At 33.3% G+C, this 20,069-nt stretch overlaps 1 protein-coding gene across 2 annotated transcripts in view; it reads right to left on the reverse strand.

Annotated features, from left to right (window-relative positions):
* The window catches only part of LOC127706473 (histone-lysine N-methyltransferase SETDB1-like), a 95,358-nt gene that overhangs the window by 18,889 nt on the left and 56,400 nt on the right, over positions 1-20,069 (reverse strand). For both annotated transcript variants that reach the window (XM_052211120.1, XM_052211118.1), the window contains exons 24-26: positions 16,811-16,904; positions 14,444-14,631; positions 10,300-10,359 (exon numbers count right to left, since the gene is read on the reverse strand). In XM_052211120.1, coding sequence (XP_052067080.1) covers positions 10,300-10,359; positions 14,444-14,631; positions 16,811-16,904 — 342 coding nt within the window. The remainder of the gene's footprint in view (positions 1-10,299; positions 10,360-14,443; positions 14,632-16,810; positions 16,905-20,069) is intronic.

A 20,069-nucleotide genomic window follows, 5' to 3' on the forward strand; every position in this document is an offset into this window, starting at 1 on the left:
GCAATACTGTGCAATTGAAGATTTCTTGCTATTGCGCAATACTGTGCAATTGAAGATTTCTTGCAATTGTGCAATACTGTGCAATTGAAAATTTCTTGCTATTGCACAATACTTATTATATAATAATTTACACATCCTGTTTGGTGTGTATCTCCTACCATATCATTATTATTTACTTTTAAATATTAATCAGAAATAACCAACTTAAAATGGAAAATTTTAAAAGAAAAAAAAAAGGAAAAAAAGAAAAAAAAAGAAAAAAAAAATCCCCCCCCCCCCCCCCAAATTTTTTGAACCCCCTTATGATTCATCACCCCCAAACTCAATCCCAGCCTTCCCTTTGTGGTACGGTACCTTGCAGTACAATTTCAGAGAGATCCATACACTTGAACACAAGTTATTGTCTGGAAACTAGAAAAATGCTTATTTTTGGCCCCTTTTTGGCCCCCAATTCCTAAACGTTTCGGGCAATTACCCCCAAACTCAATTCCAGCTTTCCCTTTGTGATATGGAACCTTGTAGCACAATTTCAGAAATATCCAAACACTTACACACAAGTTATTGTCATGAAACTAGAAAAATGCTTATTTTTTGCCCCTTTTTTGGCCCCTAATTCCTAAAATTTTGAGGCAATTACCCCCAAAATCAATTACAGCCTTCCCTTTGTGATATGGAACCTTGTGGTACAATGTCAGAGAGATCCATACACTTACAGACAAGTTATTGTCTGGAAGTTACAAAAATGCTTATTTTTGGCCCCTTTTTGGCCCCTAATTCCTTAACTGTTGGTACCATAACCCCGAAATTCAATCCCTACCTTCCTTTCGTGGTATTGAACCTTATGGTAAAATTTCATGGAGATCCATTCATTTAAACTAAAGTTAGAGTGCGAAAACCAATGTGTCTTCGGACGACGCCGGACGACGCCAGACGACGACGACGACGACGACGACGCCAACGTCATACCAATATACGACCAAAAAATTTTCAATTTTTGCGGTCGTATAAAAACGGGACCCAAAATTAAAAATCTAAATACACGGTTAGATTTGGCATATCAAAGAACCCCAATAATTCAATTTTTGATGAAATCAAACAAAGTTTAATTTTGGACCCTTTTGACCTCAATATGAACCAATTTGATAGCGGGCCCACAAATAAAAAATCTAAATACATGGTAAGATTCAGCATATCAAAGAACCCCATATATTCAATTTTTGTTGAAATCAAACAAAGTTTAATTTTGGACCCCAATTTGGACCAACTTGAAAACTGGGCCAAAAATCTAAAATCTAAATACATGTTTAGATTCAGCATATCAAAGAACCCCATATATTCAATTTTTGTTGAAATCAAACAAAGTTTAATTTTGGACCCCAACTTGGACCAACTTGAAAACTGGGCCCATAATCAAAAATCTAAACACATGTTTAGATTCAGCATATCAAAGAACCCCAAGAATTCAATTTTTGTTAAAATCAAACTAAGTTTAATTTTGGACCCTTTGGACCTTAATGTAGACCAATTTAAAAACGGGACCCAAAATTAAAAATCTAAATACACGGTTAGATTTGGCATATCAAAGAACCCCAATAATTCAATTTTTGATGAAATCAAACAAAGTTTAATTTTGGACCCTTTTGACCTCAATATGAACCAATTTGATAGCGGGTCCACAAATAAAAAATCTAAATTCATGGTTAGATTCAGCATATCAAAGAACCCCAAGAATTCAATTTTTGATGAAATCAAACAAAGTTTAATTTTGGACCCTTTTGACCTCAATGTGGACAAAGTTGATAACGGGGCCCAAAAATCAAAAATCTAAATACATGGTTAGATTCAGCATATCAAAGAACCCCATATATTCAATTTTTGTTGAAATCAAACAAAGTTTAATTTTGGACCCCGATTTGGACCAACTTGAAAACTGGGCCCATAATCAAAAATCTAAATACATGTTTAGATTCAGCATATCAAAGTACCCTAAAAATTCAATTTTTGTTAAAATCAAACTAAGTTTAATTTTGGACCCTTTTGACCTTAATGTAGACCAATTTGAAAACGGAACCAAAAATTAAGAATCTAAATACACGGTTAGATTCGGCATATCAAAGAACCCCAATAATTCAATTTTTGATGAAATCAAACAAAGTTAAATTTTGGACCCTTTGGACCGCAATGTGGACCAATTTAAAAACGGGGCCCAAAATCCAAAAACTTAATACACGGTTAGATTCAGCATATTAAAGAACCCCAAGAATTCAAGAATAAAACCCCATTGAAATTGATCAAAAAATAAGCAATTTATACGAAGTATCTTCTTTTGCACAATACTGTGCAATTGAATATTTCTTGCTATTGTGCAATACTGTACAATTGACAATTTCTTGCTATTGCGCAATATTGTGCTATTGGATATTTCTTGCTATTGCGCAATACTGTGCAATTGAAGATTTCTTGCTATTGCGCAATACTGTGCAATTGAAGATTTCTTGCAATTGTGCAATACTTTGCAATTGAAAATTTCTTGCTATTGCACAATACTTATTATATAATAATTTACACATCCTGTTTGGTGTGTATCTCCTACCATATCATTATTATTTGCTTTTAAATATTAATCAGAAATAACCAACTTAAAATGGAAAATTTTAAAAGAAAAAAAAAAGGAAAAAAAGAGAAAAAAAGAAAAAAAAAGAAAAAAAAAAAATCCCCCCCCCCAAATTTTTTGAACCCCCTTATGATTCATCACCCCCAAACTCAATCCCAGCCTTCCCTTTGTAGTATGGTACCTTGCAGTACAATTTCAGAGAGATCCATACACTTGAACACAAGTTATTGTCTGGAAACTAGAAAAATGCTTATTTTTGGCCCCTTTTTGGCCCCCAATTCCTAAACGTTTCGGGCAATTACCCCTAAACTCAATTCCAGCTTTCCCTTTGTGATATGGAACCTGGTAGTACAATTTCAGAAATATCCAAACACTTACACACAAGTTATTGTCATGAATCTAGAAAAATGCTTGTTTTTTGCCCCTTTTTTGGCCCCTAATTCCTAAAATTTTGAGGCAATTACCCCCAAAATCAATTACTGCCTTCCCTTTGTGATATGGAACCTTGTGGTACAATGTCAGAGAGATCCATACACTTACACACAAGTTATTGTCTGGAAGTTACAAAAATGCTTATTTTTGGCCCCTTTTTAGCCCCTAATTCCTTAACTGTTGGTACCATAACCCCCAAAATCAATCCCCACCTTCCTTTCGTGGTATTGAACCTTATGGTAAAATTTCATGGAGATCCATTCACTTAAACTAAAGTTAGAGTGCGAAAACCAATGTGTCTTCGGACGACGCCGGACGACGCCAGACGACGACGACGACGACGCCAACGTCATACCAATATACGACCAAAAAATTTTCAATTTTTGCGGTCGTATAAAAATGAACCTGAAAACATCAGTTATATACAAGCTGTTACTGCAAAAATACTGGATATTGGATATTTAGTTAATCACAATTTCATGTAATTACAGGTAGTTTTGTTCTCACTTGGGTGATTACATAGGTGTCAATAGTACACGTGTCAGTTGTTAGTTTAAATTATGGTGATTAAAAAGGTGTCAACAATACACGTGGCATGATGTCATATTTCCAGTTGAATCAATTAAGATATGCATATGATAAATTATTTTGAGAGGGACATTATTACAAATTATAATACAGAAATACAAATCAGTGGTAGATTTTCATTATTAAATGAATGTATTCTTAATTTCCTTTTTATACATATCTTGTTAACGTCATTTATATTAATCGCTTCTAAAATGTTCAAAATAAATTATTTAATTAATTGTAAATCATTATTAATTTCAAATTAAGTATTGATAATTAATTTCCAATAAAAACAAAATAAAACATCATACTTATATTCTTCTAGTAGTCCGAGTTTGGTATAGTCTGAGTTTGTTATAGTCCAATTTTGGGAGGCCGATTATGTTATAGGCCGAGTTTGTTATAGTCCGATTTTGTTATAGGCCGAGATATCATGGATTCATTGAAACAATTCCTGGTGATATGGGGAACAGAATCATGAAAATTATTTTTGTGATTTAACTGCAGAAATGTTTTATACACAGATGAACAAGATGCATTTTGTGAGCGTATTGTAAATGTACTTATGGGTAATTTTAAAAACAGCAGTGTGTGAGTTTGATGCCATTTTAATATTTCATAACATAGATAGAAGGCATAGATGCAGGTTCAGTAAGTTAGTATTGTTTACACCATGCTATCGTTGGTTTCTGGTGATGGGTTAGATGTAACACACAGCTAATGTAATTCATTTTCTCCAACATGCATTTCTCAGCCCAAGGTGTCATTTCTTAAAATAACTGTGGGAGTCTATCAATGTTGTACTGTGTAATTCAATATTACAGAACTTTGTTGTCCTATTCACACTGATTAAAAATGAATACCCTTGGATTAAATTTCTGCTGTAGATCAACAATTTTCAGCAGAAGACAAACTACAAAAATTGGAGATTTGGACCTTCAGACTGAATACCAATTGTATCCTAAGCAGGGATCAATAATGGGACTTCAAAACTATACATTTTGCATACTGAGATGATCAAATGAACAAAATATATTGTACATCTCTCACTTGTACTCCCAGATTGATAGTAATCTGGAACGTAAATGACTGTTATACAACTGGAATTTTGGCACTGTAAAATCTTGTTCAGGCCACCATTTTCATTGGAAAAATCACTGTACCAAGTCAGGTCTAAAAAGTCAATAGGAAGTGGTTCCTGTGATTTTTTAAACAAGTAGCAAATATACAGGGACATTGATTTCTTTGAGAATATACTGACCATAACTGACCAAGTTATAATTTCAAAAGACATGAAATTTGTATGCAAAGCAAATGTCATGACTTCCAAGAAATATTCTAAATCTACAGAAATGATATTCATCTAGCAAATGTTTAGTTTTCCTAATTAGGAACATTAAGTAGAAGTCTATATGAAAAGGTTTTTTTCATGGACAAATTGTTCAAAGTATGGAAATATGAAGTGAAACAAGAATGTGTCCATAGTACACGGATCATGGGATGCCCCACTCGCACTATCATTTTCTATGTTCCGTGGACCGTAAATTGGGGTCAGAACTCTAATTTGGCGTTAAAATTAGAAAGATCATGTCATAGGGAACATGTGTACTAAGTTTCAAGTTGATTGGACTTAAACTTCATCAAAAACTACCTTTACCAAAAACTTTAACCTGAAGCGGGACAGACAGACAGACGAACGAACGGATGAACAGACCGAAAAACATAATGCCCCTAGGTGGGGCATTACAATGCCTTTTTTAATCACTTTTTATGTGCATTCTGTACAAAAACAGATATCAAATTCTTAACTGATTGCATCTCAAGAAGTATAAATGCTACATATAACATTTTTTCTATATCTAGAAGCAGTTCAATGAGTTTTAGATACATACAAAATTTCATTAACATGAAAAATACCGCCCAATTACATAAATTTTGCCTTAATAATTTATGTTTGATAAAACTTTTACCAAAAATTATAAATGTAAGATCGCTATTTTGATCATGGTGTAGATACTTTAAGTCCAAATATAATTTCACTTCTTATAAGTTAGTTGTAAGCAAGGATATTATTAAGATTTAACATTGCAAGTCCAATAAACTCACTTCCTGGTTCTGAAAAAGTATGTCATAACTATTACAAATAAACTATAAATAGCACAGCTATATCACAGCTAGAGTTTGCCAAAATGATTCATTCGAACAACATTTTCCCCCCGATAGTTAAATGCAAGATACAAAATCCAAAATTTATGTGTTTTGAAAATGAAGTTGTTTACAATACAATTTTATGCTAAATGAACTTTTGCAGTAAAAGGATTTTTTTTTAATATGAAACTTGGCAAAATATATAATAATTCAATGCCTAAAGTTTCAACAACATGTTCGAAGCTATATAACAAAATAATAAAGGCTGACAACTGAATAAGTTCAAAACAATATAACGAAATAATAAAGGCTGTCAACTGAACAAGTTCAAAACAAAATAACAAAATAATAAAATAATAAAGTTTGACAACTGAACAAGAAACTTTGAAAAGCAAGGATAAATCTGTGTAAACTGAACTTCCATCTCTTTGTGTTGTTGGTTTGCTGTCTCATCTGCCTGTATCTCCACACCTATTTTTCATATCCAAAATCCAAAACAGTTTCATAATTTCTCTTGTATTAAAAAATTTAACCTGTTTTAAACAAGAGTGCACACTCTGATATGTCTCGCCTGCTTACTGACCATTGATTTTATATTGATAGTCCTAAATATAAAGTTTTACTACAAGTCTCACATAAATTTAACAAGATCAAAGAAAATGAGGTCAAAGTCATAAAAACCAAGCCAGAAATACATGTACACCTTGCAATCATTCCATACACCAAATATAGTTGACCCATTGCTCTTATAGTATACAAGAAACAGACCAAACCATGAAAATTTATATTTACCAATGAACCATAAATATGAGGTTAAAAGTCAGATGATACCTACCAGACAGATATATACACCTTACAAACATTACATGCATCAAATATAGTTGACCTATAGCTTATAGTTTTAAAAAAAACCAGACTAAACATTGAGCAATGAACAGTGAAATTGAGGTAAAGATCAAATAAAAACTGCCAGACTGATATGTACATCATAAAATATTTCCATACCCCAAATATAGTTGACCTATTGCATACAGTATTAGAAAAACAGACCAAAACACAAAAACTTAACTTTTACCACTGAACTATGAAAATGAGTCAAGCTCAGATGACAACTACCAGTTGGACATGTACACCTTACAATCATTCCATACACTAAATATAGTATTCCTATTGCCTGTAGTATCTGAGATATAGACTTGACCACAAAAAACTTAACCTTGTTCACAGGTCCATGAAATGAGGTAGAGGTCAAGTGAAAAGTGTCTGACATGCATAAGGATCTTGCAAGGTATGCATATACCACACATAGGTATCCTATTACTCATAATAAGAGAGAAATTAACATTACAAAAAATCTTTTTTTTCAAGTTCTAATGAAAATGAGGTCAAAGACAATGGACATTTGATAGACGGGAACTTCATAACATCAAGGTCTTGCACCTTCTGAAATATTAAGCTTTGAACTAAGTTTGAAGTTATAAGTTAATGCTGCTGCCACCACCAGATCACTATCCCTATGTCATGCTTTCTGCGACAGAAGTTGGAGGCTCGACAAAGATGGAAATTCAGTTTAGACAGTTTTAACCATTCCAATAAAATTTTACCCGTGATATATTCTGAAATAAAAGGTGAATTTCATTGCAACTTCAATAAAAGGATATGTCATTTCTGGCAATAAACAGTGTGCACCAATATTCAAATCAAGAGAAAAATGCTTATTGTTATGAGGTATGTTCATAAAATAATATTTTGATATGGATTTTTTATTTTTATTTCAGTAATATCAATAAAGATATTGAAATGAATCAATTTCACTGTGGGTTTTATTCCTTGAGGGAGGGAGGTTAAAATACATGATTTTGTTTTAAAAGAAATTTAAAGGACCAAAGTTTACATTTTGGTTACGGCTATTCAAGGAAAAAAATGTATGGGAGGGTTGGAAACCATATGATATTTTTCTGCTGGTAAAAAAGGGGTAGAAGCAAATACAATGTTGTTACAAATAAAAGTAATAAACTGTTGACACACAGATATGTCTTGCCTCTTTGTAATTTTGATAGTAAAATGCAAATGTTGAAAATAAAATAGCTATTTTTAAACCTGTAAAATATGCAAAATATTCAAAGACTGAAAGTAAAAAAATTGTAGGGGGTTTCTCAGAACCCTGTGTCTCGCCTGCGATTGGTGCTTTCAGTGTAAAAGTGTAATGTTGACTTAAAAAGTGAGTTTGTTTATTGGTAAAATACAGAATTTAAATGCTATTTGAAGTCCATCTATCAGAAAAAGTCTAAAAATGAAAAAAATATATTTTCAAAGGTCTGCTTCAGACATTATCTCTTAATCATTAAAAAGCTTCTGCCAAAGTTTCATAAAACTCTAATAAGGTTTGACAAAGTAATTGATGTGTAACAAACTTTAACCTAAGACTGTATCTACTTGTTAACTGTAAAAAAACTAAGTCCATTTATCAGTAAAATACGAAACAAGAGGCTGTCAGAGTGACAGCAAACCGGATTTTCCTGCATGAAAATGATATTAGCAAATCTGGACCCCCAAACAGGATCAAGTAAAAATTAAACATTAACACACACACAACAAAAATAAAATACCACATAACAATTGTGACATCTACCTTCAAAACACACATGACTTAAATAAAATAGTTATAAAGAAATTTTTGACAACTCCTGACTAAAATCAATTGAACAGATACAATCATATAAACTGGAAATCCTATTTTCTGTTGTATAAACTAAGTATGACTTTTCGCTCCATTAAGGTCTATATCTTATCAATGATAAAAGCTAAAATCGTGAAAATTGAACTTGACCTTCATTTAGTCACAGGAAACAACATATCTAAATTTGAAAAGATTTCGTCAAAGTGTTTTCAAGTTATTGCACGGACAAAGCTCTTAGAATCACTTTTCGCTACTGAAAGGTCTACAACTCAACAACGAGCAAAGCTAAAATCGTGAAAATTGAACTTGACCTTCATTTAGTCACAGGAAACAACATATCTAAATTTGAAAATATTTCGTCAAAGTATTTTCATGTTAATGAACGGACACTGTTTGGAAGCCACCCGCTGTACATCCCCAAATCAATAACCGATTTTTCCTTTGTAAATACGGTTAAAAATGAAAATAAATAAAAATTTTGATCTGGATACTGTCTTCTGGTCATAAACAAGATTCTGTCCAAATTTCATAAAATTCCATGAAGGTTTGACAAAGTAATTGATGACTGAAAAACTTTAACCTCAGACTAAATCTGAATGTTAACTGTATAAAAAAATTAAGTCCATTTATTAGTTAAATACGGAAAAATAAATTTAAATATTTTCAAAATTTTGCTCTGGATACTGTATTTTGGTCATAATCAAGCTTCTGTCCAAATTTCATAAAATTCCATGTAGGTTTGACAAAGTTATTGAAGTATCAAAAAACTTTAACCACAGACTGAACCTAAATGTTGACGCCGCTGATAGAATTTAGGATCGCTATTCCTCGCTTTCGCGAAATTAATTTCACATCCACAAAAAACCATGACTGAAGGTATAGTGCCTAATAACTTCCCTGGAAATAAGATATGCCAATTCTTATACAACTGCATACCAAATATAATTGACATATCATAAGTGGTTCCCCTTAAACTGACCAAATAACAAACTCTAACATGTAAACTATGCAAACATTTCAAAGTCAATAGACCATGACTGAGGGGGCAGGGCCAAATAATCTCCATGGAAATGAGATGTGACAATACATATACAACTGCATACCAAATACCATTGATTTACTTTTAGTGGTTTACTGACCTAATCACAAACTTAAACAAATTGTTGGAAGACCAGGCTGCCGCAGCTGTCAGAAACATCATACCTATGTCTCGCTTTTTTTCTTCGAGGAGACAAAAACTATGGGTGTTGGATATAAAAAAATTGATGTCCTCCCTCCCCCAATACATGATTTTTTTGGAAAAGTCAAATAACAAGCATCAAATAACAATATGAATGTCACAATCTGATTAAAATACATATCATGTGTCCAAGCTTTGCTTACGAGGATCTGATAACACTGGTTTACTTTCTGTTCTGGTTATTATTACATCAGCCAATGAAATTTCAGCCTTCAAATTTTTGATGGTGTGTATTAAACCTACAAAACCAGAGGATCCCTAAAGTTCTTTAGACAGAAAGTAGAAGGGAGTGTTTTCATATCCTTGTCAGCTAAACTTAGACACAGGATCTGCATTATAATTGAAATGTGACTGTCATAGTCAACAAAAACTGGAGACCAGTTCAAAAGTGGGATACAGCTGAAAAATCAATGTAAAAAAGAGAACAAAACCCAGATAAATGATGTAACTCATTGCAATTCATAAAATGGTAAATATGCACACATGTGAAATTCCTTAAAATAATGATGCTTTATCAGTAAAATAATTTTGCCATTTGATAAGGGACTTTCAGTTTTGAATATTCCTTGGAGTTCGATATTTTTGTTATTTTACTTCTTATAATATATAATTTACCTTGTCGTTAAAACTGTGCCAGATTGTCCAGTATTCTTATAATCATCACCAGAAAAATCGCTAAAATAGAACATGAAAATCATTGTACATTTAAAATCTGTCAGCAAATGATTTCCTTATTTGTAAGGAATAAAATTTGTTGGTAAGAATTTTGAGGTCATTGAAAGGCAGAAGCATATCTAAAAGGTCAATAACAAGAATAATTCCATTTTATTTTATTTCATATATAGATGCATCCTGAGAAGTAACCAAAACATTTATGTCTGTATAAACCTGTGCTATGACATCACAAGCAGGCAGACAATTGATGGTCAAAACCTTCAGACCACTACTTTTTGAGAACTCTGTGTTGATGTAATATTCTTGCCTAGACATATTTTAGTGCATTTAATTGGAATAAATGTAATAAAAGTCATTTTTACCTAGTTCTTTTACTCAGTTAATGTGGCAATCAGCTGAGTTTATACAGTCATTAACCTACCAATAATACTACTATTATACGTACATTCTTTTGTAGTTTGTATAAAAAACTACTGTGGATTCATTTATTTCCATGGGTACCAATTTTCATGGATTGTGGAAAAATTGCATTTTCATGGATATTTTATTTCATGGTTTGACCAAAGTCTGCATATATTCTTATAGGAACACTTGTAAATCGTTGAGCATTTAAATTTGTACTCAAGAATAAACTGTTAACCCAGAGATATGTGTCGCCTTTTTGTACTTTTGATAATGCAAATGTTGAAATTAAAATAGCAATACTTTAACATGCAAGTTGTGCAAATATTCAAAGTCAATGAACCATGACTGAAGGTACATGGCAAAACAATCTCCATGAAAATGAGATGTGCCAATGGTAATACAACTGCATACCATTTACCATAGACTTATCATAAGTCGTTCCCTTTCAACAAACCTAAACACAAACATTGACTTGTAAACTATGTAAAAGTTTCAAAATCAATGAACCATGATGAGGGGGTTGGGCTATATAATCCATGGAAACGAGACTTGCAAATGCCAATACATTTGCATACCAAATATCATTGACTTAACATAAGCGGTTCATCTTAAACTGATCTAATCACAAACTAATATATGTAATCTAAGCAAAAGTTTCAAAGTCAATAGACCATGACTGAGGGGGCGGGCCAAATATTCTCCATGGAAATGAGATGTGCCAATGCTAATACAACTGCATACCAAATATCATTGACCTACCACTAGTGGTTCCCAATAAACTGACCTAATCACAAACTAATACATGTAAACAAAGCAAAGTTTCAAAGTCAATAGACCTTGACTGAGGGGGCGGGGCCAAATAATCTCCATGGTAATGAGATGTGCCAATGCTAATACAACTGCATACCAAATATCATTGACCTACCACTAGTGGTTCCCAATAAACTGACCTAATCACAAACTAATACATGTAAACAAAGCAAAGTTTCAAAGTCAATAGACCTTGACTGAGGGGGCGGGGCCAAATAATCTCCATGGTAATGAGATGTGCCAATGCTAATACAACTGCATACCAAATATCATTGACCTACCACTAGTGGTTCACCATGAACTAGACCTAATCACAAACTAATACATGTAAACAAAGCAAAGTTTCAAAGTCAATAGACCTTGACTGAGGGGGCGGGGTCAAATAATCTCCATGGTAATGAGATGTGCCAATGCTAATACAACTGCATACCAAATATCATTGACCTACCACTAGTGGTTCACCATGAACTAGACCTAATCACAAAGTAATACATTGTTGACGCCGCCGCCGCCGCTGCCGCCGGAAACAGCATACCTATGTCTCGCTTTTTGACTCCGTCAAGGCGAGACAAAAACACGAAAATTGGTATCAAACGAATAATATCTGTAAGTATCTTAGACCGTGATAAACCCTTTCTTAAGATTACTGTAAATTCAGAAACTATTGTGAGGTTTTATTATTGTGAATAATGCGACCAGTTGAGAATTGCAATAATATGACTTGCATTCTGATATCTATCAGATATATCTGTATGCAGCTTTTCCATAAATCGCAATAATTAATCTCACATTTTTGTCCATTCTGCAAAAATTGCAATAACAAATGCATGCAATAGTTTCTGAATTTACAGTACATGCAGGTTGTTAAAATCACTACCACCTTACCACAATGAATGATAGGATGTGTAAAAGTGCAATTAAAAAATGTAGCATTGTGGGAATATCATTGTTTAAAATTTTAAATTAAAATATAAATGTGGATAGTGTCCACATGTGGACACAGATGATGCCCCAGCTTGCATGTCATATAGTTATAAATGGACATAACTGAAGAACGATAAAAGTGACGCTACCCAAATTTGAACTTGATCTGAGTTTTGTGGTAATAAGCATTGTGTGTAAGTCTCATAACATTTGGTTGAGGCTAACTTAAGTAGAGAACAGAAACTAAAAATTCAGCAATTTTTCTATTTGTAAACACGCACAACTCTAGAACGGTTGTGTATTAGTTTTATAACATTTTGTTGAGACAAACTAAAGTTAGAGAACGTAAACGAAAAATTCAGCAATTTTTATGTTTATAAAGGAACATAACTCAAGAATGGTAAAAGCGTTGCCACCAAATTTCGTACTTAATCTGTATTACGTAGTAATAAGCATTGTGTATAAGTTTCATAACATTTGGTCGAGGCAAACTAAAGTTAGAAAACGGAAACAAAAAATTTGTACTTGATCTTAGTTTTGTGGTAATGAATATTGTGTATAGGTTTCAAAATGTTTGGTTGGGGCAAACCTAAGTTACAGAATGGAAACTAAAGATTTTGCAATCTTTCGATTTATAAAGGGGCATAACTCAATAATGGTTAAAGTGACATTACCCAAATTCAACTTGATCTGTGTTTTATCAGTGGAAGTCAATATTAAACATTGCATTGTATAAAGCATTGATTGTAGTTGATTCAACTATAATCATGGACAAAGGAAGATAACTCCAATTTAAAAAATAACTTGACATTTAGAAGAAAATAAAAATTTTGCAATTTTTCCATTTCTAAAGGTGCATAACTCTAGAACGGTTAAAGTGACGCCACCAAAATTCAAACTTGATCTGTGTTTTGTGGTAATAAGCATTGTGTATAAGTTTCATAACATTTGGTTGAGGCAAACTAAAAAAAGAGAACGGAAACGAAAAGCTGAATTTTTCCATTTGTAAAGGAGCATAACTCTTGAACGGTAAAAGTGACGCCACCAAAATTCAAACTTGATCTGTGTTTTGTGGTAATAAGCATTGTATATAAGTTTCATAACATTTGGTTGAGGCAAACTAAAGTTAGAGAACGGAAACGAAAAATTCAGCAATTTTTCCATTTGTAAAGGGGCATAACTCTAGAACGGTAAAAGTGACGCCACCAAAATTCAAACTTGATCTGTGTTTTGTGGTAATAACCATTGTGTATAAGTTTCATAACATTTGGTTGAGGCAAACTAAAGTTAGAGAACGGAAACCAATTTTGGGACGTACGTACGTACGTACAGACGGACAAGGGTAAAACTTAATGCCCCCTCCGCTACGGCGGGGGCATAAAAATTAGTAAGATATAAGGACACTGAAGGTGTTCTTCAAAATCTATGATTGCTCATTGTTGAAGGCTGAACATTGACCTATTGTTGCTTGCATCCCTATCATTTGGACTTTGGTTGATATTTGTCTTATTGGCAATCATACCATATCTGTTTTTATTATATGACTATATATTTTTGGTTTTCTCATTGGCTAAAAGCATAGGAAATCCTCTTTGATAAAACATTATATTGACTGCAGAAAAAATCACAAGAGGTTAATATGAGATTTGTAACAGCGTCCGTGTACCTAAATTTAGATATTCCAAGGCAACGTCATTGACATAGCTTTATGACGTCATGTGTATTCCCGTTTTGTTTTTTTTACTTCTTGTTTTTGGTGAAAACAGGGAGCAGTTTTAAAAGTATCTAAAGCAAATACTAGAAAATTGGAGAATGATAAAAAGTCATATAATAAAACAATTGTTGACTTTTGATTTCAGTTGATATAATGATTGATCAACCTCATCAAAAGTCAATAATAGTATAATATACATATATAGATCTTCTGTTGAATTTTGTTACTTACCTGTCCGAGTCATTATTGGATAGATTGGCCCCTTCATCATCACTATCATCAACTTCTTCCTCTTCATCGCTCCCATCACCAAGTCCTTCATCCATGTCGACATCACTTTCATAACCTTCTTTCTGTCTCTCTACCACTTCTATGTAATCTAATTCAGCTAAATATTCATCACCAAACTGCTGTCCATCCTAAAATAGAAATATAAAAAGAATTGTAATATTGAAAATTCAGAAATTATTGTGTTGATTATTTTAATGCGACAATATTGGTGTCAAAAAAATAAAAACTCACATTTTCACTACAGGGAGATAACTCTGTAAAAATCAGCTGAACGTTTTAATCACATTCTATTGTTAAGGAAATATTAAGCTTCTCAATGATCAAAATTAGTGTTTGTCAAACTGCTATATATCCAATGAAATTTTTCCGATAAAGTGTGTGGTTCAAGTTTTTTGAAATTTTTATATTTTTGTCAAAGGGTCAAAGTAAATATTTTGTCAAAATTTTATGAAAAATTAAACGAGCCAAATTAATTTTAGTCAAGGTGTTTGGTACCTCCTTAAACTGTCATATGTGTAGATTGTTCAACAATTACAGTAATAATGCACACAATAATTGACAGTATTCTGATCATTATTTCTATTGTGTGTTTATGTTCTCCTCCAGATATGCATGTAATAATTGGCATTAAACATGTACTATACATAACTGATGTGGTCTTACACACCAGACTTTTGATCCTGGCTAATCCCTTTATATATATAGCAAGTGTTTTATCCATCTTTGTATACCATGCAAAAGCTTCAGATCTTTGATTCATGTACATCTACCCAATATTTCTTAATCATTATATGTCTATAAAATTTTGCATTTTTCTGACCAACATTTCTGAAAGCTATCAATAAGTGTCAGTGGTCAAGATATAATAATAGAAAACAAATTCGAAAAATAAAACAATACTGATTCCATGCAAAACTTTTGACCTTGACAGAATGAAGAGGGTGGTAAAGGTTATTTTCGTGCAACATGTTTTGCCATTTTTATTTCACGTGCAGCCGTGAAAAAGGTTCGTTATTCACCGTGTTTTGTGAAATCGGTAAAAAGATCAACGTGCAAGAAATTTTAATTGTTCATTCATCGTGAAATGGCAATTTTATTTCCCGTTCTTCCGTGCAGATACCCCCCCCTTTACGCCCCTCAATGAAGAACAATAGTTGTTTTCATGTATTTCTCATCTTTAAATTTTGCTGTACACTGATAACACTGTAATGTTCAATCAGAATAAGACCAAATCTATTAACTGATGCCAATGAATCTATTTTGCCTGAAATTAATGCTGTTTTAAATAGTTTCACATTTGCTTCTATACAGATGTTTCCACTTTTTAATACATATTAATGCATATATATGTGTAGTAGACAGCACATTTTACCTTGCATTCCAAATTAAGTGCTGTCTTTTATATCTTTGTTCAAAGGTAGGGTCATCTTTTTGGGGGCTCACTGTACGTGCAGGCTTTTTATAATGTGTTTCAGTTTTAATGACATATGGTGTGGAAAGGCTAAAGAGGGGCTTGCATGCATGTTTATTCCAACCACATTTTTGCTTGTTCAAAGTCAGGCTATCTAAACCATGTGTTGTTTGTCTTTATTTGTACATCTGTTTTTAGAGAGGTATCAGTGGCCGAGTGGTATAAGTAGTCGAACTACAGTATCACTAGCCTGTCAACACTGAGGTTGTGAGTTTGAATCCTGAATTTGGCAGGTGCATTTGACTCCAAACTTAATTGACTAGGATTGTTAGTTTTCCTACTGAAGGTTGGTGGTTCTCTCAGGACACTCCAGCTTCCTCCACCTATAAAAACTTGCCACCATGATATTGCAAAATAGTGCTGAAAATGGCATTAAACACCAATCAATCAATCTACTTGATCTGTTGTACATGTACTATCACATATTTTTATCAAATATTTTGTATAAATTTCTGTTATCCTTTTTGTGCATTGTCATTAATAAATCAAAGAGGTTCTCTCATAAGTTGTCAGTAGAATAAATGTAAAGTTAACAAAGTGAAAAGTATGGAATGCCAAAACACACAACTAACAGGGGCTGGTGATGAATCATAGTCTGACTGGTTCTGGTCCTTCACAGACCTTCTTCAGAGGCAGAATTTGTTAGAATGTTTGCCGCTGAAACACATAACTAATATGGATTCAAATAACGAAAGATCCTTTGGAGCTATTGTGTTCAGAGACCTCTTTACGTCGTTTTTCTCTCTATTTATTGAAAAAAAGGATATGGGGTATCCATCAATGACACAAAATCAGTACATGCACTCATCTTAAGTAAACAAAGTGATAAAACTAACCTCATTAGCACCTTGTTCTGTTAGCAGCTGACCTGCATAAATACATATAAAGTTTCCTTTTGCCAAGTCATCCAAACAACGGAGACCCCAGCCTCTGAAAAAGTACAAAATAAAATAGTCATCCAAACAACGAAGACAACCAGCCTCTGAAAAAGTACAAAATAATTATCCAAACAATGGAGACCCCAGCTTCTGAAAAAGTACAAAATAAAATCTTATTTGAATAAACTGTTATCACAGAGATATGTCTCGCCTTTTTGTAATTTTGATTATGCAAATGTTGAAATTAAAATAGCAATACTTTAACAACTTACATAAGTTATCCAAATATTCAAAGTCAATGATCCATGACTGAGGTACATGGCATAACAATCTCCATGTAAATGAGATGTGCCAATGCTAATACAACTGCATTCCAAATACCATTGACTTATTATAAGTTGTTTCCTTTAAACAAACCTTAACACAAACATTAACTTGTAAACTATGTAAACGTTTCAAAGTCAATGAACCATAAAGAGGGGGTGGGGCTATATAATTTCCATGGAAACAATACTTGCAAATGCCAATAAATTTGCATACCAAATATCATTGACTTAACATTAGAAGTTCATCTTAAACTGATCTAATCACAAACTAATACAAAAAAGTCATGTAAACTAAGCATGACTGAGGGGGCAGGGCCAAATATTCTACATGGAAATGAGATGTGCTAATGCTTATACAACTGAATACCAAATATCATTGACCTACCACTAGTGGTTCCCCATAAACTGACCTAATCACAAACTAATATATGTAAAATAAGCAAAAGTTTCAAAGTCAATAGACCATGACTGAGGGGGCAGGGCCAAATAATCTCCATGGAAATGAGATGTGCCAATGTTTATACAACTGCATATCAAATATGATTGACCTACCACTTGTGGTTCACCATAAACTAGACCTAATCACAAACTAATACATTGTTGACTCCGCCGCCGCCGCTGGAAACAGCATACCTATGTCTCGCTTTTTGACTCTGTCAAGGCGAGACAAAAATCATAATATAACTAATGTCTCAAAGTAGTCTGAATCAGTCACCCTTTATCTAAGTATTTTGACCAAATTTGTTTTTATAAGACAACTTTCTACAGTGGGAGCCTTCTGACATGCTCACTTTCTACTACTGTGGGAGCCTTCTGTCATGTTCACTTTCTACTACAGTGGAAGCCTTCTGACATGCTCACTTTCTACTACAGTGGAAGCCTTCTGACATGCTCACTTTCTTCTACTGTGGGAGCCTTCTGTCATGCTCACTTTCTACTACAGTGGAAGCCTTCTGACATGCTCACTTTCTACTACAGTGGAAGCCTTCTGACATGCTCACTTTCTACTACAGTGGGAGCCTTCTGACATGCTCACTTTCTACTACAGTGGGAGCCTTCTGACATGCTCACTTTCTACTACAGTGGAAGCCTTCTGACATGCTCACTTTCTACTACAGTGGAAGCCTTCTGACATGCTCACTTTCTACTACAGTGGAAGCCTTCTGACATGCTCACTTTCTACTACAGTGGGAGCCTTCTGACATGCTCACTTTCTGCTGCTGTGGGAGACTTATTGCATGTCTCATCTCATCCAATCAGATGTTTTGAAGACGAAAAAAAAAGAGATACATGTATGTGGTATACTTCAATGAGACAAAAAACAAATAACACTAGAAGACAAAGGCCTATCATGAAAGCGTTAAAGAGGTGTCATATTGGTAATAGCCCAAAAAACAGTAAAATTTTCTATATAAACTGTTAACACAAGAATATGTCTTACTTGTATGTAATTTTGATAGTAAAATGCCAATGTTGAATAACATAGATTCAATATAAGTGGTTCCCTTCAAACTGACCTCATCAAAAGGTTTTCACAAATTGTTGACGTGCCATGATGAAGCAGCATGTCTCTCCTTTTTGACTTTGTTAAGCGATACAAAAAGGCCGTACTTTGACCGATAATTGTTTACTTTTTACATATTGCGACTTGGATGGAGAGTTGTCTCATTGGCACTCATACCACATCTTCTTATTCCTAATTACCAACATCATCTGATGTTTAAAAGAAAGACATACTGACATGTGTTTTCTGTAACTACATAACTGTACATTCATGCATTGAAATGCTTGGCATCTTTGATATGGGGGTGAAGTAAGATGATTTTCCTAGCATGCCTCAAGGTTGACTCATTCTAACTAATTTCAAAATCATTTAGAACTTTTAATTTTAAACATTACCGGTTTAATCTACTAATTTTTTTTTTAATTTCCAAAAAAGGACATATTCTCAAAGTAATCAGATAAACCTCTGAGTAATTGTGTGATATAGTTTTTTGAAAGGTAACTATGTAAGGATTATGATTGGACCCATGATGCTATTCGATTTATTTTATATAAATTAAAATATTTCATAAAAATATCTTACTTGCTGACATGAAAATGTACTGTAAATTCAGAAATTATTGCGTGCAATTATTATTGTGATTTTTCAAGAATGTTTATTTATTGCGATTTTTTCGATTTCAAAAAGATCTGCATACAGGTCTATTTTTCAGTTTAATATCAGAATGAGAGTTCTTATTCTTCTTCTTCTTCTTTGATATAGTAGTTAAACTCAATAATGAGTACTCAATACTTGTGCGTTACGTAGGTGTTGGTAATGTCTATTTACAATAAAAGATCAAAGATCAAAAAAGAAAATACGGTGCATGCTGTACAGTTGGCGCAGGATAAAAACATTCCATCATCTAGGTAACTAGTGTCTTGAAAGCTTCGATAGTGGGAGCTTTCACTGTCGATTCCGGTAATTTATTCCAGGCTATTACTGTTCTTGGAAAGAATGAGAATTTGTAGTAATCATGTCTTGGGCTGAAGATGGTGTATGCCATGGTATTGTAGTGTCTTGATGTTCTATTTAGTGGAATTAGGTAAGTATCTGTTGGAATTGTTACTAGTCCATTTACAATTTTGTAAAATAGGCATAATCTGATGTTCACTCTTCGTTGGTAGAGAGGTATCCAGTTAAGCTTGCTTATCATGCTTGTGACACTCGATTCGTTACTGTAGTCATTGAAAATATAGCGAGCTGCTCTTCTTTGTACCTGCTCTATTTTGTCAATATTTTCTTGTGTATAGGGATCCCATATGGCTGCGCTATATTCCACTCTTGGTCTTATAAGTGCATTGACAGAATTGGTTTTTGTTTGTTGTGGAGCTTTTTTGATGTTTCT

This window comes from Mytilus californianus, unplaced genomic scaffold (assembly GCF_021869535.1).
Source record: "Mytilus californianus isolate M0D057914Y unplaced genomic scaffold, xbMytCali1.0.p SCAF_6, whole genome shotgun sequence".
NCBI classification, from domain to species: Eukaryota; Metazoa; Mollusca; class Bivalvia; order Mytilida; family Mytilidae; genus Mytilus; species Mytilus californianus.